General features: G+C 39.9%; 1 protein-coding gene across 2 annotated transcripts in view; it reads right to left on the bottom strand.

The window, feature by feature from the left end:
- F13A1 (coagulation factor XIII A chain) overlaps positions 1-23,785 on the bottom strand; it is a 157,374-nt gene that overhangs the window by 46,178 nt on the left and 87,411 nt on the right. For both annotated transcript variants that reach the window (XM_036998363.2, XM_073225174.1), the window contains exons 7-8: positions 15,467-15,641; positions 12,837-12,975 (exon numbers count right to left, since the gene is read on the bottom strand). In XM_036998363.2, coding sequence (XP_036854258.2) covers positions 12,837-12,975; positions 15,467-15,641 — 314 coding nt within the window. The remainder of the gene's footprint in view (positions 1-12,836; positions 12,976-15,466; positions 15,642-23,785) is intronic.

Here is a 23,785-nt window from a genome sequence, read left to right as displayed (position 1 = left end):
AGCAGCTTTATTAACAATGATTTTTAGGAAATTAGAGGATGTAGATTTCTTTTTTCTCTTTTGATCGTTTCCCTTGTTTGGTTATCCATTTTATTTTTTCACTGTGGCACCAGAAAATGGAAGAGACAGAGGATAAAATTGAATTTGGCAAAAACAAAACAACCCTCAAAATGCTCAGGAAGTAGATGCCACCCATCCACATGCACCACACCTGCCATCACCACTTAGCAGAAGGCCCTCTGTAACTGCTGGTTCCCTCTGCGGGATTCATTTTGGAAATAAGACCCTGCCTCCCTTTACCAGTCTTTCTGGCATAGCAAATTAGGGATTGATATCTCACCTGCAAATGAAGAAAAGATAGGATTTTGAGAATATTTATTTGGAAAACTCGAATGTCTAAAAAACTTTCTATAATAAATTCTGTTCAAGTTTATCTATAGTTATTGAAGGGAATTTAAAAAAATACAACCAACAGTCTCAATAGGTACCAAGGTTACTGCTTTGCATTATAAAACTCCTTATGAGTATAGTATTTTAAGGTTGATAGCTCTTATTTATATAAAGCTTTTCCAGATATTTTATTAATCATCAAAATAAATTAAATTATATTCAGTGTAGCTTAGGTGGTGCATATTTTAGTAGCTTCTAATTATTTGAAAACTATAACCTTTGAATGGTATATGCGATGACTCTCTAAGGCAGAATTTATGATTAACCAAAACATGACATTTTTTCTCTCTATGAAAAATACCTTAGTATTTCTTACGTGGTTTACTAGATGGATCCCACTTTCTTTTTCATTCTAATTTCCTAACATATTTATAAAGACCTGTGATTTTTAACCTCCCCAACTCCCTCTTTATTCACTCTTACATGGGACTTGAGTAGACAGGGAATGGAAGGCATCCTCTGGAGATATTCTAGCTGTAGGACTAGGGTAGGTGTATGACAGGAATAGGAGGAGAATCTAGTGCAGTGATTTTCAACCTTTAAAATACGGTGCCCTTTCCTAGCTTCTCAAAGATCAATATAATGCCCTATAATACTGAAAAAGAGAAATAAAAGGATGTACACAAAATAATATGTTTTTCAATGGACATATGTCAAGAAGATATTAGATGTCCAACTATTCCTATAAATTGCAAAACCTAAAAGGGGTGCAGTACACCGCAGTCTGGAAACACTTATATTGGGTTTAAGAGTGTGCTTTGGGGAAACACTTCAAGAATGGCAGAGCAAGGACCTCCAAAAACCTGCTCCTCCATAAAAACAATAAGAATACTAACAAACATGATCAAAACTAACTAACTTTTCCAAAACTCTGGAAATGAACCAAAGACTTGCAACAATCTGAGGAGTATTTATTCAATAAAAATGAATCAACCTCATTAAGAATGGTGAGCTTTGTGGTATTTTAATTTGTCTTATTCTCATCACCTCTCTCCATAGCTCCATGATAGTCTTGAACACCAACATCCTCACAGCTATGTTAGCTATAAAAACTTGCAGCCTAGCAAAAATGAAGGAGAGAAATGGGTTTGAAACTCCTTAAAAGCCCTGTCTCCAAAGAATTGCCACTATTTCTTTGGCACTATTTTTTTGTCTGGCAGCTCTCTGAAAAGCTCCGTCTTCAGGGTTTATTTTTATTCGATCTGATTCAGAGCTTATTGTGTAACTAGCCCTATCTATGGGGATGTTCTCCAGAAACAATTAGAAGCAACTGTTTAACACTGCAACTACCTGAAGGGGTGATCAGTTGAGGATAATAAAAGACTACCCCCAAAAACTTGAAAGGAAAACCTAGGGACTGAGATGTTCATTTAGGCCTTTGAACAATTCTGACATACTCCTAAAATCCTAGATGGCCAGATACATGTGCAGGGCTCTGAGCATGCCCAGGAAATCCCCAAGAAGATCCTAATCTCTCACCCCTGGCTGACTTTGAGGCTCTGTGCAAGTGGGGAGTGAAGGCTACAGCAGAATTGTAAACTTCCTGCTGGAGCATTGAAGACATTTCTCCAGCACACTCAGAGAAAGACTTGGTAAGCCTGGCAATTTGTTGGTTTGAGATATTTAGCTGATAACTAACCTAACCCAGCACAGACTTTAGTGGTCATAGAAGATAAAGAATACAAACTTTAGAGATGAGTCCAGAAAGTCATTAAACAAACAGCAGCAACAGCAGTAACATTAGCAACAAGCTCCAGGGAGCAAGAAATCTGATTTACAGTCACTACATTGTATTATCTAAAGTGTCCAGTTGGTAACAAAAGTTACAAGACACAAAAAGAAATCAGAAAGTATGGCTCATACAGAGAAAAAAAAAAAGCAGTCAAGAGAAACTGCCACTAAGAAAGCCAAAACATTGTGTTTACTAAAGATTTTAAAGCAGCCATTATAAACTTGTTTAAAGAAATAAAGGAAACCATGCCAGTGATGACTAACCACATAGAGAATATTAATAAAAAGATAGACATTATAAAAAGGAATCAAACAGAAATTCTGAGGATGAAAAGTATAACAACTGGAATTAATATTTTAACCTTCACTAGTGGGTCTTAAAAGCAGATGTGAGCAATTAGAAAGAAAAGAAAGTCAGTGAACTTGAAGGTAAGTCATTTGAAATGATCCAGTTTGAATAACTGAAGACAAAATATGAAGAAAAATAACAGAGCTCAAGAGACATGGGACACCATCAAATTTACCAACATGCTCAAAACGGGGCTCCTCGAATGAAAGGAAAGAGTATGAAGCAGAACAAACCTTTGAGGAAATAGTAGCTGAAAACTTTCCAAATTCAATGACAGACATTAATACACACATTTGATAAGTTAAAAGCTCTAAATAGGATAAACTCAAAGAAATATAAATCTTGACTACAACATGAGAAAAGTGATTCATTATATACAAGAGATCACCAATAGGATTAAAATTGACTGCTTCTCAGAAACCAATGAAGTTAGAAGACAGTGGCCTGATGTATACAAAGTGCTAAAGAAAAAATTGTTAACCAAGAATTGTATTTCTTATAAAACTATTCTACAATAAAGAAGGTAAAAGTAACTAAACAGATAAATGGGAAACATAGTATAAATGCATATTTGTTTGTAATTCTCATGTCTGATTTTAAAGACAACTTTATAAAGCAGTAATTATAAAATTGTGTTGATGGACTTATAACATAGAAAGATATAATCTGTACCACAATAATAGCACAAAGGGTAGGGGGAATGTAAAAAAGTTTTGTATGCTATTGAAATTAAGTTGGTATTATTCTGAACTAGATTGCTTTAATCTTGGAAACCACTAACAAAAAAAACCTGAAAAATATATAGTAAAAAGAAACAGAAAAAGAATTGAAATGGAACACTAGAAACTGTTTATGCAAAATAAAGAAATAATGGAGGAATAGGAAGAAAAAAGATATTATATACATAGAGATGAAATATCTAAATGGCAGATCTAAATCCTATTTATCAGTAATAACATTAAATGTTAATGGGTCAAACATTAAGATTTGTTTATGGCCTAACATATGGGCTGTTTTGAAGAACGTTCCATTTGTACTTGAGTGTAAAGTGTTTTTGGCTGTTGTTAGGTGGGCTGATCTATGGATGTCCATTAGGTCTAGTTGATACACTGTGTTGTTCTAGTCTCCTTTTCCCTCACGAAACTTCTACCTGCCTATTCCATCCATTATTGAAAGTGTAGTATTGAGGTCTCCAACTTTAATTTGCTGAATTGTTTATATTTTGTTTGTTTTTGTTAAGGTATAATTGACATAACATTATACTAGTTTCAGGTGTATAATACTGTGATTCAGTATTTGTATATATTGTGTAGGATCATCACACAATGACCATCAACATAATTTATGATTACTGGCATGTGAATTATATTTCAATAAAGGTGCTGTGAAAATGTGGGCTCCAGCGTCAGCCCCCTTGGGTTTGTGATTCAGGCTCTGCCACTTCCTGGCTGGTGACCATGGTGAAGTACTGTGCCTCAGTTTCTTCATCTATAAATGAGGGTCATAATAATAATTAACAGTTTGTTTAAAGTATTAAGGGAGTTAATATATGTTACCCAGTTTGGTCAGGACCTGACACAAAGAAAATACTCCCTGAGCATGAGCTGTTTGGATTGCTTGGAGGTGGCAAATGACCTTTTCAGTCTTTTTCACCAAGACTCTGGTGTGGATTCAGTGTATAATCTTAGTTGTCTAATGACAGTGCTTGTGATCTGGCTCCAGGTGATTTTCTCAAAAACAGTTTGGCTGGCAGTCGTGTGGCTAACAAGACTACCTATTTGAAAATAAGTATCTTTGGTAGCTGTTCAGAACTGGTAACTTGGATGCATTGCAGAGTAATTTTACAAACACTTAGGTGTCTTTAAGCAGTTTGGTCTATATTCTGAATTTTTAAATTGCAATTCATTTCTGGGTAATTCTTTTCTTCACATGGTGGTTAGAATTTAGGATAATACAACACGGAAGTCCAACAAGTTGGAAGACACTGAGCAGCTAAAGCAAGATACAAGGTGGCGAGGTCTAAGTTTTAAAAATGTGCATATGATGTGCAAACCACCATGGCAAGCACAGAGACTGCAAAGAGAAGTGGAATGGGTACTGTGTTACACCTAGGGCTGGCTCCCAAGCACGACAGCTGCTGAATTTCTGCTCTAATTTCAGTGCTACCCATTGCAACACAGAAATGTTTGCGTTCAGAATGAAAACAAAACAAAACAATAACAACTGTACTTTGCAAAAGGTATTGAAGAAAATTGGGATTTTCTTTAAGAACCAGACGCACTGAGGCCAACCAGTTACAGAAATTTTCTGTGGTGTGTTTGGTTTCTTTCTTTTCTTCATGGGGAGCTGAGAAGCCAGTTTGCAAATCAGTACCTATTTGTGAGTAAGTGCATCATAGCCGGCCCTGTGCAGATGAGCAGGCCTGAACACAAAGCGAGTGGCAGAACCTGCTGAATGTTGGGGAAAAGGCCTGGCTGGGGAAACAGTGAAATTCATCTAAAAAAAAACTTTGGAGCTGGAAATGGCTCTAGAAGCTTAGTACGAACAAACTCATGGATTTACATATCAGAAAATTAAGGCCCTGAAAAATCAAGAAACTTGCCCAAGGTGACCCAGCTAATTTGTGACAGAGCTAATCATGTTGCCTTACACCATGGAGAGAGGGAGAAATTGCAACAAATTTGCAAGAAATTGCAAAAAATTTGCAAGATAAGTTTGACTTGATTTTGTGTTTTCCCATGATGCCCTAAGGAAAAACAAAACAAAACTCTAATTTCTTTCTATTCGGATAACTGATAATTCTTAGCTTATTCCGACTTAGAGCTGAAACTGATAAAAACAGATTTGCCAGTTACTTTTAAATATTAATTTTTTGAAAAATCCAGTTTAATCAAACCTATTTCATTTCAAATGAAAAGACAATAATATTGGACATAAAGACTCTTGCTATTTGCTTTAGCACTTATCATTTTTACAGTTATCTTTAATATCATATAAATTGTTTAAAACTCTGAGGCTGTTTCCTATATCTGCCAATTGGCAATCAGCTGCACCATGAGAAGAAGATGGGTCAGTTCATGGACCTTGGTGTGCACATAGGTTTCCCACCCCCCTTCACTTCACATCCTGAGGGTATGAACAGCATATGATTCTGCTCAGTCCACATTGAACCCTATTGTTCAGAGATGAACAATTTCCTCTGGGAATGTGACCAGGATTTAAAGGGGCTCATGAGGAAGGCACTTAGAAGTTGGACAAAAGGGGTCTAGGAAGCTACTGCCTCCAAGAGAGAATCTGGAACACTTCACTGTTGGACCATCTAAAACTAAGAGAGTGAGGGCTGGGGTTGTCTTAAAGGAGGCAGTACTTGGGGCTGGACCATGCCGGGAGAAGTGGTGATAGATGGGTAACAGCAAGCCATCCCTGCCCCTAAACAGTATTAACGCCATCTGCTCTTTGTGAATGCACAGCGTGGGGCATTAGCCCCTCCAGGAAGGTGGGCAAAGAGCCAGCTGTTCTTGATGTTATACAGGAAGGAGCAGCAAGGGGCTGGATAATGAAAGTTAAAGTTTAAATATTCAATGACTGTAGTCTTAATACAGGATGCATGGAATTTCATTCCTTCCTGCCTGGTCCTTAAAGCAGATTGATGTCTAGTTATCTCATCTCAGCCACTTAGACTTTCACAAACATGTCCCTGAGTTTCATCTGTTTGGCAAGGTCATTTCCTGGCCATTCCATCTTTGAACAGCACAGCCAGAGGATTGCAGGAGGTAAGTCTTGGAGTCCCTGGCCACTTCCCACGCGAACAGCCGTTGTCCTTGCTCCCCTGGGCCCACGAGGGAAGCCCCTTCCCCTTGCCTCTGTGGCTCACATTACAGCCCGCCTGATATTATTTATATGGTTGCCTTACCCACAAACCGTGGATAGAGTTCCTCAAGGACAATGATTCTGATTAATTTCTGTCTGAATCCTTAGTATCTAGTATTTTGAACATATTAGTGCATGATAGTGTTTGTCCAATGAATTAAATGACATTAATTCAGTTAAACAAACATTTAAAATGGTTTCCAACCAATTCCATTTATTAAACCCTTACTCTATGCCCTGCACCCTGTTACATGTGGCAAAACAAAAGTAATAACTCAGATATTGTTCCTCCTTTTGGGGGTTGTATTCTGGTGGGGGTGAAGCCAAGACGTGGGTATAGTTTTTCATCCTAAATAATGAAGTCTGACTATACCTTCTCCAGAAAAAGGACGCAGGATAATGCTTACATTTAAAGGGAGAAGTGCCTTTCATTTAAATCCTTTTCATGACCCTAATAAGTGCCACCATCCCTTTCTTTTAAAATGGTTTCCATTTCCACTATAATCATGGTATAATGAGGGAATCAAAAAGGTCTTTCAAGGTGAACCCAAACCTTTGCACCTGAGTGAGCCAACTTCCCCCTACCCCCTGACAAAGAGCCCTACATCCCCATTCACTGTGTGGACGGCAGCTAAACATTGAGAAAGTGTCTTCATTAAACTGTCCGCAGTGATTCATTGACGCCTTCCCCCAGAGGTTAGACATGATTCAAAACCCATCAGCACCCCGGGGACAGGTGGCTTAAATTGCTCCCTCTAGGATATGCTACCTTGGGTGGAACCACTTGGAATTTCATTTGCTGTCCTGAGGCCCAATTACTCTGCCCAGCTGTGACCTTCTGAGGTTCCTGGGCCCCTCCCTCTCCTGTATCACTAAGAAGCTGGCTCTTCCCTCTGGTGGCATCAACAGTGTCCACCCTGTGCAAAACTGCTGCCCCATGAGAGGGACACACTCTCGGAGGGGCAGTCCACCATGCAGGGCCCTACAGTGGTGAACCGGGAGAGGCAAGTAAGGAGTGAGTGATGGTCTATGGCGGTAAATGGAGATGGGTCAGAGCCCGGGATGACGTCCGAACTTCGCCTTTCTTGCCTTTGGGGTGTGCTGAACATCAGGTACATCTGGACGCATTCTCGTGCCCTCCCTCTCAACCCTCCACAGTGGCTTATTTCCACTTTGGGCTCAGTCATGGGGAGGAGGAGACCCCGCTGGACAAATTAATTCAGCACAGATATACCATCAGGGCCTCAGTGCCGAAGAGATGGTGGAGGCACAAGAGAGACACCAAGGATTCATTCTCAAGTTTCCTTTAGAAAGAGAGGACAGGGGCAGGGCAAAGAGGGCAGCGGCCAGTGCGAACCAGCAGAGAGTTGGGGCAGACGTGTCAGACTGGAGCCTGTGGAGGGGAATGAGTCTGGGGGCTTGGGTGAGGCCAGGTGCTCCTGAGACCCCTGGGAAATTCATTAGGCCAGGTATTGCCAGGCATGTGGCCCTGGCCTCTCAGCGATGAGCTGATGCTCACCATGTCCCTCCTGTCCTCATCTCAGCCTGTCAGTCTTCTGCCCACCCCACTCCTGTTGGCAGCCGCGCTCAGAAAATAGCGCCCAATGCAGGGCAGCCGGAAGGCCCCAAACTTCCTAGTGACAAAACATCCCACACCACTAAACTACATGCTAATTGCGCCTTGGCATAAGGACCAATGAGACCCACCAAATTGTTATGCTAATAAGGCGTATGGAGCCGCACCAACCAGGTCAGAGCATGAGAACTATATAAGCAAGCCTCTCCTTCCCCTCTGGATCCTGCCCAACTCATTTGTTTCACAAAGAGCTGAAGAATAAAGCTTTCTGCAGAAGAATCCTGCTGTTGTTGCGTGCTGTTCTTGCCGGCGAGGACGGGGCACGCGACAAGTGGTGCCGAAACCCGGAAACCAGAACATCACCGGCACAGGGAGGACCCTTCAGACATCTGGAGAGGATTCAGAACTGCAGGACAGAAGAAAACCTGGAGGGGTAAGTTCCGAGAGACGCGCTTTTTAGGAGCATGTCAGAAACAGAACGGGAGACAGAGCGAGCTCGCGGCCGAAAAAAGGCCACAAAAACGAAAGTAAAGAAACCCCAGAGTGAGGGAGAAAGCCCACCTAGGGCAAAAGCGAAAGAGCTCCGAGAAGTGAGTGACGATCACCTCGGAGAAAATAGTAAATACCCCTGGAAAGAGTTGAGGGGCCTCCAACTCTCCAGTAGGGAATCTGAGGAGGAATTAACGTCCGCAGAGGAAAGGGAGGAAAATAAAACCGCAGAGTGCAGAAGTAAGGGAACCAGCAAAGTCGAAAAGCGGACCAAGGGAAAAATGAAAGCAGGGTGTCCCCCGACGCCCGTTGCCCCACCACCTTACGTGAGCGGTGCACTCTCTTTTTGCCACCCAGATACTCTTCAGGCAATTAGACAAATGTTTCCTGTATTTGAGGATAATGGCGTACGCTCTCACCAGCCCCTGAGCCATAAACAAGTTAAGGAGTTAGCGGAATCCGTTCAGGCTTATGGAGTCAGTGCTAACTACACCATAGCACAGATTGAAAGACTAACAGAGACAGCAATGACACCTGCAGACTGGCAATATGTAACTAAGGCATGCCTTTCTAGTATGGGGCAGTACATAGAATGGAAGTGCTCTGGCAAATGGCCCAATTGGGATGCGAGCGGAAATATCGTGCTCTCTGCATTACTAGCATTCAATATGAAAATTTTACACAGGCAGCTAATCTGTCACGAGATCTGTCCCAGTATCTTTCAGGAAACTGGTCCCAAGACTTCGATGGGGCACTAGAAGAACTGCGGCGAGAAATAATCCACGTCAACTCCACCCGTCTAGATATCTCCGTAGCAGAAGGACTCTCTTCCTGGTTCCTCAGAGCTCTCTCCCACGTCAAGGAGTGGGCGAGCATGGCTGGGATGGGCGTGTTCATGCTTGGAGGTCTCATGCTCCTACTCTGGTTGTTATGCAGACTCCACAACCAACATAAGCAGGACAAGGTGATCCTTGCTCAAGCCCTAATGGCGATAGACGTTGGCGCCTCTCCCCAAGTGTGGCTCAACATGCTTAAGAAGGAAGCTCGGCTTTAGCTTGAGGTAGCTCTTGCACCCTGAGCCCATGTGGCACTGCACCAGGTCCAAGTACCTCATTGCTTAATCACAGCTTTCTCTAAGAGGCTCATGGTGCAAGAAGGTTGAGAAAAAAGGTCCAAACCCTTTGTACCAAGCGGTCCCAACACCAGCCAGAGGATGCGAGGCAAAGCACTGCAAGAGGTCTTGGACCCCTCTGAGAGGCATGCCTGACTGCATAGGGGTAGATGCCCAGAACCCCTCTCCAAAAAGGGGGCATCAGGAAGTATGATGGAGGTCAGGCCTCTGTCTCCACCTCTGCTGGCAAGTTCCGCCTTGAGCTTCTGTTAGACAAAAAAGGGGGAGATGTTGGCAGCCACGCTCAGAAAATAGCGCCCAATGCAGGGCAGCCGGAAGGCCCCGAACTTCCTAGTGACAAAACATCCCACACCACTAAACTACATGCTAATTGCGCCTTGGCATAAGGACCAATGAGACCCACCAAATTGTTATGCTAATAAGGCGTATGGAGCCGCACCAACCAGGTCAGAGCATGAGAACTATATAAGCAAGCCTCTCCTTCCCCTCTGGATCCTGCCCAACTCATTTGTTTCACAAAGAGCTGAAGAATAAAGCTTTCTGCAGAAGAATCCTGCTGTTGTTGCGTGCTGTTCTTGCCGGCGAGGACGGGGCACGCGACACCCTCCCTTGCTTGCCCCCCCTACAGCTCAGGCAGCCCTACTTCTTACCAGGAGCCATTACTAGTCCAATTAGCAGGCACTGATTGAGCACTTCCTCTGGGCCTAGCACTGTGGTGAGTAATTTACCTGGATCATCTCATTTAATTGTCACAGCGCTCCATCAGAATATGGTAACTACTAAGATTACTCTCATTCCGTTGAAGAAGAAACTGAAGCTCAGAGAGGTGATGTCACTTTCTGAAGGTCACACAGCAAGTAACTGCCCAAAGCCAGAACTTGCCATGGGGGTGTGGCTGTGGTAACCATGTACTGGTGGGTTTGTCCACGGACAGCTCCCACCAGCCTTCTCAAACAAGGAGGGTCTTAGAAATACTTCCAGTTTTCTGAAACATCTATAGCTTCTGAGGCCCACTAATGTTTGCTCTATGAGGCATAAGTTTCTGTTTTTGCTTAAAAAATACCTCAAAATGATGGAAAAAGCACTGTCATCTTGGGACACTGAGCACCTCTCCTTTTCTGACTACTTCAATGTGCTTAGGTTGATGGCAACATATTGTCTCCAAGAAATTCCAGCTGTGTGACTAATAATGACGGCAATAAGAACAGCTAACATTCATTAGGCACCTGTTATGTTCAGCTCTGAGCTGAGTGAAATAAGAAATTTTGTCGTCTCCACTTTAGAGGAGGAAAGAGGGGCACACAGAGGTTGTGCCTTGCCCAAGGTCACACAGCCGTCTGCGGCAGAGCCAGGCCTCACACCCAGACTTGACTGAGCCCTTGAAGCTTTAGTCGGATGGGAAGCTGTCATATTTTGAAAAAAACATGTGCCAAGAAAGGAAATGGAGAGGAGCCCAGAGTTGTGGTCTGGCTGTGGAGGGTGGAGGGGGCTCCAGGCCACGAAGCACAGTCCCAGGGTGCTGGATATTTGGGAAGGAGAAGGAAGGAAAAAGGATGACAGGGCCAGGGAAGGGAATCTGGAGCAGGGAGTTAAAAGAGGAAAGGGTTATCGAGGGCAAGAGCTATCAGCATCACGATTTTGTATGCATTTTGTTCAGGGTCTCATGCGGTTATTTGTGAGGGGTGCCCCATGGGAATTTCTGATGGAAGGCATTCGGATCTACGAATAGGGAGGAATAATTTCGAACTGCAGTTGGCTACAAAGGCACCGAGTGTTTCTGCAAGGAAGACGAGTGCAGTGCAGAATGCCTAATAATTCCCATTTTGCTATTTGCGACTGTCACAACAGGCTCTGGGGACGGCTTTTTGGTCTGTTTTTGTTGTTCCATGTACGTGCAGGGATGCTGTACTGTAATTCCAAGGGTTTAATGATGCTTTAAATTGCTGTTCAGTTTACAGAGGTGAGGCTTTGTCTTGCCTGTACTCTCTAGCTTAGCATTGCTTAGCTCATTCCCTTCAAAGCAACTGTACTATTTTTTATTCATAGTAGCACTTTTGCTACTAGTTCAGTGATTTCCTTCTTTCAACATTCTCAAATGAGCATTTACCAGCATTGGTGAGTTAATACTGCTCCTACAACTGTGATCCATTCCTGTAACGCAGGGGAGTTAAGGCACTTCTAACTTTTAATTTCTCTTAAAATGACTTTGTAACTTCCAACCATCCCCATTTGGATGCTTTCACAACTGACAGTGTGTTAGCTTTATTACCTATAAAGAACAATTGTAGGAGACACATTGTTGGCTTGGAAATTCCATCTAGTTCAATGCCTAGTAATTTCCTCCCATACAGACCTTCATAAATATCCTGTAAATTTGGACTCCAAGGACTTCTCCCCTTTTTTGAATATTGTTTTGGACTGAGTGGGTCACAGAGAAAAAGACAATTTCTTTGGGCTCTTAAGCTTCCTGTAGTCAGCTTATGAGTCAGCTGTTCAGGGCAGTGAAAGAACCATGTGGTTGGCATTTGGTAGTAATTTCAACTTTACTCCCATTTCTATTTCTGAATGAAAGATGAGCTCACAGATCAAGGAGAACCACATCTTAACATTCAATCAATGTTATGTTTACATCAATCATATGTTGCAAAGGCAAAAATGCATTGTGATTAATGGTTAGAGGCACGTGGGTTTTATTCTCAGCTTACCAGATTCGTGACCTTGAGCAAATTACTTTAACCCTGTCAGAACTCAGTCTCCCCATAAATTAATGGAGATATTAATAAGCACCCCACCTGATAAAACTGTTAAAAGAATTAGATAAGATCATGCACACACAGGGACTGGTACATAGTGCTTAATAAATGTTAGCTATATTAGTCTTAGAGTATTGATATAGAAAATGCTTGGCTCCCATATCTCTGCCATTCAGCATAATATTCATATACTAAGGCAGAGAGGGACTAGTATAGACTCTAGCTGAAAAACTATGGCCTTCTTTGGTTGTTACTATAGTAATGGTATGATCAATCTTTGTTACTAGGAACTCCAACTACTTATTCAGTAGCATTTCTCATTCATTATCCAACAAAAAAATCTCTGATAATCAAACATTTCTGTCTATGGTATCAAACAGTCCTTAAAATAGAAGAGAAAGAGACATGAGACTGAGCTTGATTTGCGTAAATGTCTAATGTCACTTTAATTCGATATCAGCAAATGCCTTTGTAAATCAAACTCACCACACTGAATCCTTGGTGAGTTTGGAGTTCACGTTCCCATCTTCTTCCAGGAAGATGTCCATTTGCAAGTTGGCATCATTATCATGGGCTGAGAAATAATTGGTAACCACTCTTGCCGGTATCCCAAGGCATCGTAAAACTGCAGGAAAGAAGACAGACCACAACTAAACACATCACCAAAATTTAATAAAGACATAGCGAAAGTCCTTTCTTATACAGGGCTTTCTTATTTTTCAACATGAAAAGCCCCTTTGTGCATGTTGTCCTCAAATGTTCCATATTGAAGAAGGGGGACTATCGTCAAGCAGTGGGCACTGCCCGGTCACTCAGACTGTGCTGGGGACAAAGGAAGCCCACTGCAATAGAATCCCAATAACAGGGTTCCAAGGGTTTAGGTACTAATCCTACATTATCAAAGCAGCATTATTTTAGGCCAGCTCCTGGGACTATGTTCCTGAAAATTACATTAAAAAACAGTGGATAGGAAGTTAAGAATTTAGAAAGCAGGTCCTCAGTGGGATTTGTTCTCCTGGCGGAAATTTGCTTTTGTGACACTTGGTGGAAGGTGACACCACAGATTTATTTTAATTGTTAGATAACAAATTACCTGCAAACATCTTTTGCCATATGTACCTATTGATTAAACTTAATCCAGATGCCCTTCCTGGTTCCCAGAACACTAGACATCAGGGCTCATTGAAAATAATTCAGCTGACAATTTTAAGATGAATGACTTGGCTTGTCTTTTTCTTCCCCTCCAAATAGGTTAGGACTTTTAACTAAAGCCTATCTACCTCCTTCAGTAGAACAACCTTGGAAGTCCAAATTTGAGTCAGATACTAAAGTGTCCTCATTAAATGACTTAACCTTCGCACCGCAAAGAATAGCAAAGGCAACCACCACCTGCCTCCCACTTCTGTCTTCCTTTAGACCCTACTCATGCCACAGTTTTACCAGTAAAATGGCTGGCACTCGAGTTCTATTTCTGGCTTAACACTAACTCACAGAAAAGGACTTGTTGCAGAGTCTGCCAAGCTCACAATGTTAATATCGGTAAAGCCTGACACTGGGCCACCAGTACCTCCTTCTTTCCAACTTCTCTCTTCAGGTTTATTTCCCCTGTGACTTCCCCACATTGTGCTTCTGCTTTTTCCTAGCTTACCACCAAAACCTGTTTTCAGGAATAGATCTAACAACCCGTTTACACAAAAGGCATGAATGGAGTACGGTGTTCACTATTTTATCTGGTTCTAAGCCCAAAAGAACTGTCCTGAGGTAGTGGGATTACAGGCAGCAGGAGGATATGGGGATGCAGAAGGTCCTTTCTGTTTTCCTGGAATCATGTCATATGAGTGGCTGCCTCTGCTGGGCACCCTTTACATAGTTTTGGCTTGGGGACCACGAGGAAGGGAGGTGTACCTCTGATCATTAGCCCCCCTTGAAGCTCAGGCTTCTTTTTAGAACTCCAAGACCAACACATTTAGGAGACCAATGCATGGGTCTTTATTGTTCCTAGGAAATAGATATTCCTTTAGCCCTCAGCTAAGAAAATAATCTCATTTAGTTTGATGCCATGGAGAAACAAAACATAAAACTCATGATTTCTTCCTACTTGGATCACCAACTAATTCTTGAACTGTTGCAACTTTGAGATGAAACTGATAGGCTTCATAATCATTTATAAAATGGCCTCAGCCCAGCTTCCAGCCTCCATCCCCTCCTTGATTTTTCTGATTAAAAGAAAAAAATGCTGATTAGGTAAAACATTCTTTATTAATGAGCAAGCAGAGAGGACACTCCAACTTGAGCTTAATGTTTTCTCCAAGGCTTTAGAAATGGCATGTTAATGAAAATCATTACCAATGATGAAGATATACTGAAATAAATATATTTTTAAAAATATTCACTGAATTAATGATTACACTGTCTGGGCTTAGGCAGGCAAATGCCATTTTGAAAAATGATGCATGAGCTGAGAAGAATAATTCTGTTCCCATATGTTTTCCCCTACGAATTGGATATTGGGTGGATTAAAAACCAGAAGGGAAACTGGGGAGTAAAGACTGTACATTACATCCTGCCATCTAATTTGGCAGGGCACTGCTCACATGTAAAAGTGGAGATGAGAACTGCCACAATCCCTTCCATAGTTAGGGTGAAAATTAAGTGGCTATATTTATGAAACTTCTCAATAATAAGCAATAAGCCAGTAAGTATATTTATAAAACCTCTCAATAACAAATAAACAGCATATATCTCATTATTTATTATTTTAAATTTTGCTAATTAAAACTTTTTAAAATGTGAAGAGATATTGAAAAGAAAATGGCAAATCCTTCCCACAGTCATACTTGGCTCCTGAGACCCTCCATTTCCCTGGGTGTTGAATGATGAATTAGGTAGGAAATAATCCACCATTCTTTCTATAAAGATTCTGCACTCAAAGAGAAACTATGAACATATTTAACCCAGTACAATATAATTATGCATTGGCTACATCCCAGAATAGCCACCCATAAATTCTATAGAGCCAACAAAGGTTCCTAGGTCTCTTTGTCAGGTTATAGATAAAATGTCTTGAAGTGAAATTTCCTTTACATTAAAAAAATATTACTCAGTTGAATACTTACATGTGTTAAAGACACCAGCAAAAACCCAGCACTGACCATATCGGACCGGATTCTTAGAACTCTGGTATTCCAACAGAATGTCAACACTTCCAGTCCAGGCTGATGGGGGGACGCCATAGGGATAGATATTGTCCCAGGATCCCACGAGGACACCTTCGTCATCTTTGGCATTAATCTAAATGAGACCATGAGTAGTGGGAAGGAAGAAAGATCATTTGCAAGAGTCCTCTCCAGACTCCAACGCTGGGCAAGCTAAGGGTTCCACTACCTTCCAAGTGTCCTGCACAATGGAAACAGTTCCACTGCTGCTCAATTCACTTTATGTTGTCAAGGAAAGTGATGCAATAACTAAGTGTGTAAAGGAAACCACATATCTGAGACAGCCTCTCAAGCAGCATATTATTGGGGTAAGGCAGTGTTGCATGGCAGACAGGAAGAGTTGTAACGTCTTCTCCACATTCTTAGGAGAAGATACGCATAAGGCACGTGGTCTGGTTGGAATAGTGCTGGAAAACGATGATAGGAAGGGAGGAAGATGATTAACAAAAGCAATAGCTGGAGTAGGAATCAGGCAGGCGTCTTTTTCAAAGGAGAATTCAAAACTGACGAATGATAACAGATGTATAGGTAGTGTGGGAACCCAGAGTCTCATGGTCTAAGGAGTTTTGACTTCGATGATGGGCGGCGGACTTCAGCGAATTGCAAAAGGTGATGCTGCCATAGGAATTAAGAGTTAATAAAAAATTAGATTCCCATGGCTACCTTACAAAGTTTGCTTAGGGACTAAGTCTGCATTAAAGAAGTATTTTCTTAGTGATTTTTAAGGTGATTGCACTATTACAGTTTTGCTGAAAGATATTTCCATTTACAGAAAGAGCTTGGGGTATTGCAGTATAAGTATGGGGGAGACATAAGGAACAAATGGCAATCTTGAGTATCTGAGAAAAGCTTGCTACACATTCAGACCACAGTCATTGGTAGCAGCGGGCCTCAGGTGCAGGAACAGTGCCCGTCCACTTATTAAATATGTGAGTGATGATTCAACAACTATTGAACACCTCCTCTTTGCCAATATTTGCTTTTAAACACCTTTTGTGTTTAAAATAAAACAAAGACCAGGAAGTAACAATTTCAGGGACCCTGTCTATATTTTTGGTGGCACTACTGAATCTTACCTCTCTTGATGTAACTTTCATCATGTTTAAGTCAGAAGAATATCTAGAAGGGGAACAGTGGAAGTTCTTCCAAAAACTGGTACCACTTAAACTATGTTCATATGTTGACATGACAACATATGTTGACATGTTAGAGCCTTGTTCCTCAAAGTGTGGTCTGTGGACCAGCAGCAGTGTCATCCCCTAGGAGCTTGTTAGAAATGCAGCACCTCAGGCACCTGAATCTCAGTCCGCAGCTTAACAAATCCCCAGGTGATTTGTGTGCACATTAGTTTGAGCAGCATAGATGTAGATTGTGCTGAGAAGACATTAGTGAGAATTGTGAAACATATAATTGAAGCAGTGTGTTAGGATTATGAAAACCATAGAAGAGGCATTAACAAAATGATGGCTCCGAGTTCACTGCCTTGCCAATTAACAGCTCAGCCTCAGCAGTTGCCCAGACCCCGGTCTTAGGCTAGGCTTAGTTGTATAAGAATCTGTCCTGCCCACTGGGTCATAGGTTCATTGAGAACAGAGACAAAAATCTTTCTGACTTCCAGCAAGCATTGGCAAAGAGCAGGTACAATAGTTGTTGAATAATCACTTGAATATTCAATAAGCATATAGGCATTGTACATCTGAACAAGAATAAGACCTTCTAGCTGGGGAGAAATGGACACGAAACCAATTAAGTGAAAGCAAAGGTTACTGGTATCGGGACAGAAAGATGTACAGGTAGAGGGGGGCTCAAAGGAGGCAAAAAATAGTTTTATGAGGTTGGACGGTGGTGGTGGTGGTGCGGGGGGTCTGAATAGAGGAAATGACATGAAAGCCAGGTCTTGAGGGGCTGAAGGCCAGAAAAAGCTATCTATGTAGTGGAAACAGTTTGAATAAATGCTGAGTGTCATGAAACAATATGGCAGGTTCAAGGACGGGTTAGGAGTTCTTCATGGATATCATGTAAGTAGGCAAAATGGGATGAAATAGAAAATATGAGAAGAAAACACAGAAGATGTGCAAGCATCTTTTACTCTGAATGGCAAACCCTCCACTGAAATATGGGAGTTACTCCAGCACTGGGTGACATTTCCCTAAAAGGGTCCTTCTGGAAAATATTCTCTGGAAGCTCACCATTCAACTTGATCTGGGCATACCATTTTTCTTCTCTGTGTAGTCAGGTTAAAGTGAAGGTAACTACCCACTTGATTTGTTTAATGTAGAAAAAAAGTAATTCTTTGGAGATTTCTGAAAGACCTTTTCAGCTAATTGTAAATTCATGTAAATTGCCTTTGATGTAAACTTTGACTTTATCCTGTAACTCCATGAAATGACTGGAGGGGGTGGGCAGCAGGGTTTAGCCAACTATTTTGGAACTATTCATGATCAGCACTTCTCCATGCAATTGAATTGATTATTTAAGTCTGAATCTATTATAATGAGGCCTGAAGAGTGCTTTGGTAGGCTATGGTGTGGTTTGGTCTTTGTAGACAGGTAGATGCAACTTTAATTCACATTACCATTTCCCTGTACTTATCACTGAGAAATAAGTAGGGCCTGTGAATCACACAGGTGGAAGTTCCTAAACTATGGTTCTGATGACTGATTTTCAAACAGATAGCCATTAACTAGAAGGGCTATTTATAGTGTACAGTTGAACCTCATCAGGTAATGGAAAGAATAAGAAAAAAAAAGCTCTCTCCTCTACAGACCTTTTAATTGTTAATGCTGAACTTCTCCCCTGTTGCTAGATAAATCACAACTCCCACTTATTAGCATTTGGCCAGATTAGCTACTGTTTTCTAAATAGAACATTGATTTCTGGGGAGCCAGATACTGAAAGAGAGAGGTCTTTAGTGACAGATGTAAAGGGTTAAAGTAGTATCTCCTCCCTAGACAACAGAATATGTTTGGGGGCCACTTCAAGGGCATGCTGGTCCTTTTTCATGCCACAGTTGACTGTTTTAAGACCCTATCATGAACTCTGAGGTTGGACAGTGACAGAATGAAATGTCTTGGTCTTGCATCATTGGTAGGCAAGGAGACAATATGAACCCAGAACTTTGGATAGAGAGTGTTATTCAACTTCATTAAGGTTGCATTAAACTGTCTTCCCATAATACCTACAATTTTGGAAAACTGTAAAACCAGCCCTCACCCCACAAAAAAAGCCACTATTAGCAACCTCATGGCATAACATAATTCAGTGAACTTCAAAGCCTAGTTCCAAGAAAAAAAGGAGGACTGTGTAGTGGAGCACAGAGGCAGCATAACTCAACTCCTAACCCTAGCCACCAGTTCTGCAGAAGCCACTGTCAAGTCAACAAAATCCTGAGAGTTCCCATTTGTATTTCAAAAGCTGCAAAGAAACAGACTGAACTGAAATGCTGATCTTTTTCTTGTTCTGATCAGATTAGTGAGAATAACTGCTATGGGGAAATGGGTGAAAAGGGTCTGCACCCCTAATGAAGTAGATTCTGGGACTACTCCAGAACGGGGAAATGATACAAAGCCTGGGGGTTATCGCCCTGTAGGAATGAAATACAGCTTCAACTAGGTGGAGTGCATTCTGGAATGAGAAATTCAGCAGAATATTAAAAGACAGAGCAGGTCCCAGGTATACTACAGAGAATGCCATCTCTTCAGGTGAACTCATTCCCCTGCTCCAGCCTTTCTCAGGGTTCTAAACAGTAGATAGAATGAAATGCATTGGCCTCAGACTGTAGCTCAGAGGACAAATCAAGCCAATCTTAAATTGGGAAGTGTCACCTATACTGTATTAGAACAAATGGAGCACTTGGAGAAGAGTTTTATGCAAGTATGAGCAGACATTTAAAAATAAAGCAGTGAGGGGAAAGAGGGAGGGAGAGCAGAGAGAAAGAGAAAGAGAGAGGGGAGGAAATATGAAAAAAATAATACATAGAAGAAAACAAAATTAAGGACCATAAAGAATTTTCTCACAGTCTCTTAGGAGATCACACACCTAAAGGCACACACTGAGGATCAAATCACATCATTATGGATCTAAAAATAAATTATAAATTGTAAGAAACAGAATAGATACTGCTAAAAAAGAAAATTAATGACATGGAAGAAAAGCTTGAGATAAATACTAATGGAAAAGATTAAGAGAGTAAGTTATTTAGAGAGAATTTCGCAGTTATGGAAGACAAGAATGCACAACATAAGGATAATTAGTATATTTAAAATAGAGAACCCAAAAAATGAAATGGAAGAAAAATCCATAGCATAATATAAGAAAATTTTACCTCATTGAGGAAAAATGGAATCTATACAATGAAAGAGCAAACTATGCTCCAGGGTAATTTGATGCAGAATTCTCACTGCCTAGGAACTTTAATTAAGCTTTCTGAACCTAAAGATATAGCAATAATTGTTCAGTCATAACTACAGAAAATGCAACTTAGCAACAAGTGAGGAAATCAGGCTGCTTCACACTTCTCCACAGAATCATGCAAGGATGGCAAAACATAGTCAATCAGTGTTTGTGTAGTCCTGAGAGGAAGGGTGACTTGAAAATATTATGCATAATTAAAATGCTCTGCAAATATAAACACAGCCAGCAAATATTTCCAAACATGAAGGATCTCAGGGAATATAGTACCAATCACAACCAAACTACTTGAAAAGTGATATCAAGATAATAAAAAGCTGAATTAAATGAAGAGCCCAGAAGCAGAGACTCTGGTAAAAGATCCAGGGATGAGAAAAATCCATATATGTTTAAAAATATTTGGGAATGATAGTAACAGAATGAATATGAATTATACAACTTGATAATCTAAAAATAATAATAATCCTAAGAAAAAATTAGACATGAGGGAGGAAAGAGGAAAAGAAAAATGGAAATGCTAATGTTCTAATGTGTTGATCTTTCTTAGTTGAATGACACCATTTAAAATTAAAACATAGCTTTATATGTAATTACTTTATTCTCATAATGGTTTTCATAATTTTCAATAACCTTAGAGGGGTCCATTAGGAAATAATACTTCTTATAGTGAAGAAACATGTATTCAAAGTTTAAAAATTTGTTCTGTTATAATTCAGTTTTTTTTTCTGTGAGGTAAAATTTAATAAAATTAAATAAAATGTAAAATTCAATAGAATTTGAATATAATTAAATGAACTACTTTATGTTAAATAGTGTGATAGAATTTTGCATAAATAAGAAGAGACCAATGAAACACAATAGAGAACACAGAAATAGACCCTAGAAATAATATATTCAACCAATTTTTGACAAAGTTGCAAAAGTTAATCATGGATAAAGAATAATTTTTCAACAAATGCAGGCTGGAACAATTGGATATCCATGTGCAAAAATGAACTTTGATTCATATCTGTACCATATACAGAAATTATCTCAAAATGGATCATAGGCCTAAGTATAAAACCTTAAATTATAAAACTTCTAGAAGAAAACATAGAAAAATATTTTGTACCTTTTGGTTAGGTAAAGATTCCTTAGATATAATACCAAAAGTGTGTTCCATAAAAAATGTATTTATAAATTGGACTTCATCAAATTAAGAACTTTTGCTATTTGAAAGGAATTGCTAAGATAATGAAAAGATAAGTTCATAGTGGGAGAAAAGGTTTGTAAATCACATATGTGATAAAGGACTTCTCTTCACAATATGTAAAGAGTGCTTGAAACTCAATGATAAGGAAGTGAACAAAACGTAAAAGCATGGGTAAAATATTTGAACAGATACTACATCAAAGAAGATGTAGTATGCATAGCAAATGAGCACAACAAGTGATGCTCACCGTCAGGAGTTAGAGGAAAATGCAAATTAAAACCACAATGAGGTAACACTACATATATATTAGGAAGTCTAAATTTAGACCAATCATATCAAGTATTGGGGAACCTGGTGGGAATCTAAAATGGTACAGTCACTTCGGAAGTTTATAAAAATATTAGAGATATATCCTGCCATATGACCCAGTCTTCCTACTCCGAAGTATTTATCTGAGAAAAATAAAGCTATGACTATCCAAAGGCTTTTACATGAATGCTTCTTTTTGTAAGAGGTAAAAACTGGAAATAGCCCAAATCAAATGGCATCAACAAGTGCATGGATAAACAAATTGTGGTTTATCTATACAATGGGACACTAATCAGCAATAAAAAGTAATGAAATGCTGTTACAAACATACATGGATGAGTCTCCAAATGACCTAAAGAAGCAATGAAGAAACCAGACAAAAAAAGAGTAAATACTGCATGATTCCATTTACATAAAATTCTAGAAAATATACATCAGTGGGTAATGACAGAAAGCAAAAGGGCAATTGCCCAGAGATGGTAAAGAAAGCAGGGAGTTGTTAAAGGGAGAAATTACAAAGGAAACATCTGGGAAGTGATGGATATGTTCATTGTTTTCATTTTCATGGGTGCACCAAAATTATCAAACTGCTTACTTTAAATAAGTGCACTTTATTGTTTGTCGACTACACCTCAATAAAGCTATAAAAAGTAAGTTAATACTTTTTAACTAAAGTAGCATCAATAGTATAATATCATTTCTGATTTAAAAACTATATCAAATTGGAATGATATACATCAAATATTAATAATGGTTATTTCTTGGTGGTGAAATTTGTGGTGATTTTTTTGAAAGAAGGTTTTTAAAAAATTTTCATCCTTAAATTTTTCTGCATTGTCCAAGTTCTTTTTAGAGGGCATTATCATCTTTTTTTTAACCAAAAAATAAAAAATATCTTTCATAAAAAGTCTGAAAGTGTACCAAGATATTATTGTGTTTAATTCTTGCAGTGAGAATATATATAATTATTATTTCCTTCTTCACAGTTTTTAAAATGTTTAGAATTTCCCCAAATATTCACCCTGGGAAAAATAACAGTTAAAATTCCTTTTGTGCCCAGTAGGGTGGGCTGCCTCTCTGAATTCAAGGCTTAAGTCCATGGGGAGTGATTAAACTGGGTTTGCTCAAATATAGGGAGGGGCAGAGTCAATGCTCTTGGAGGGCTGGAAGGGTGGCCAACCATTCAGAAGGTGGATCATCAGGGACTGAGAAACTGTGGGAAATCCAGGAAGAAAATGCAATGTTTTTTGGGTGACCGACCCTTTAAACAGAATGACTAAAGGCCACTGGCCTGTGCTGGTTCTGAAGTGGAGCTATCAGCAGAGAGCCTATTCAAACCTTAGGACCTGATGCTGGAGTTTGTACTGGGTAGACCTTCACCCTAGACTCTGAAAAAGCCCTGGGTTCCTGTGGACTTCAAAGGACAGGAAGAGTCTAAAGCATTAACAGGCACTGGACTTTGTCCGAGTTCAGTCTTGGACGACTGAGAAGATTTTAACTTGATACTGAAAAATAAAGAAATCTGACATTTTTGATTTTCTAATTTCCTATAGCACACAGCTTTACATTTTGTATGATTACTATTTTTTCTGCTTCTTTTTAAATATGTAAAGGTATTTTTCTTATCCTCTGAGCACATTTTATATGGCTATGATGAAATGACTTTTCTGTTATAAACCTATTATATTCTGTTAAATTTCATTGTTAAAAGTTATGTTCTCATGTAATTGTAGATTAATGATACCAAAAAAAATGTTCAATATAATAAAAGGGAAAAAAAAGTTATGTTCTCATAAAGGCTAGGATTTCTGCAATTCTTGTAGAATCCAGTTTTATAACTAATTCTGTCTATAATAGCTTCATGAAGATCATTGGATATAAATTTTGGGTAACATGAACTAACTACACTGGTGGAGAGTTAAATTTAGGAAAGAGAATTATTCCTTGAATAAGATCTTTTCCTGGTTTTGTGAACCACAAGCTTCAAGCAACAGTCTGGTAGTGCCTAATCTTAATTGTGGAGAGAAGTTGTATAGCGGATGTCAGTTGTGCCTATGACATTATAGGGTTCTGCAAAATAACCTCAGAGGTCACTATGTTGGGGGTTGGGGAAGGAGATGGCTGAGTTGTGGTCGTGGTGGGGGAGGGAGGTCAGGCACAATCTCTCTCCATAACAGCTCTGTTTTTCTCATTTATGTATTTGAGCTCAACTAGTATTTGTTTGAAAAATTAGTTGCAAAAAATAAAATTTGAAAACCCATTGGTCTGGGAAGGAAGAGATATATTTCTTGTGTCTGCTCTACCATTTG

The sequence above is a fragment of the Manis javanica genome, chromosome 16 (genome assembly GCF_040802235.1).
Source record: "Manis javanica isolate MJ-LG chromosome 16, MJ_LKY, whole genome shotgun sequence".
In the NCBI taxonomy this organism is placed as follows: Eukaryota; Metazoa; Chordata; class Mammalia; order Pholidota; family Manidae; genus Manis; species Manis javanica.
The sequence above is the reverse complement of the archived record's forward strand: the minus strand, read 5'-3'. Positions and strand labels throughout refer to the sequence as shown.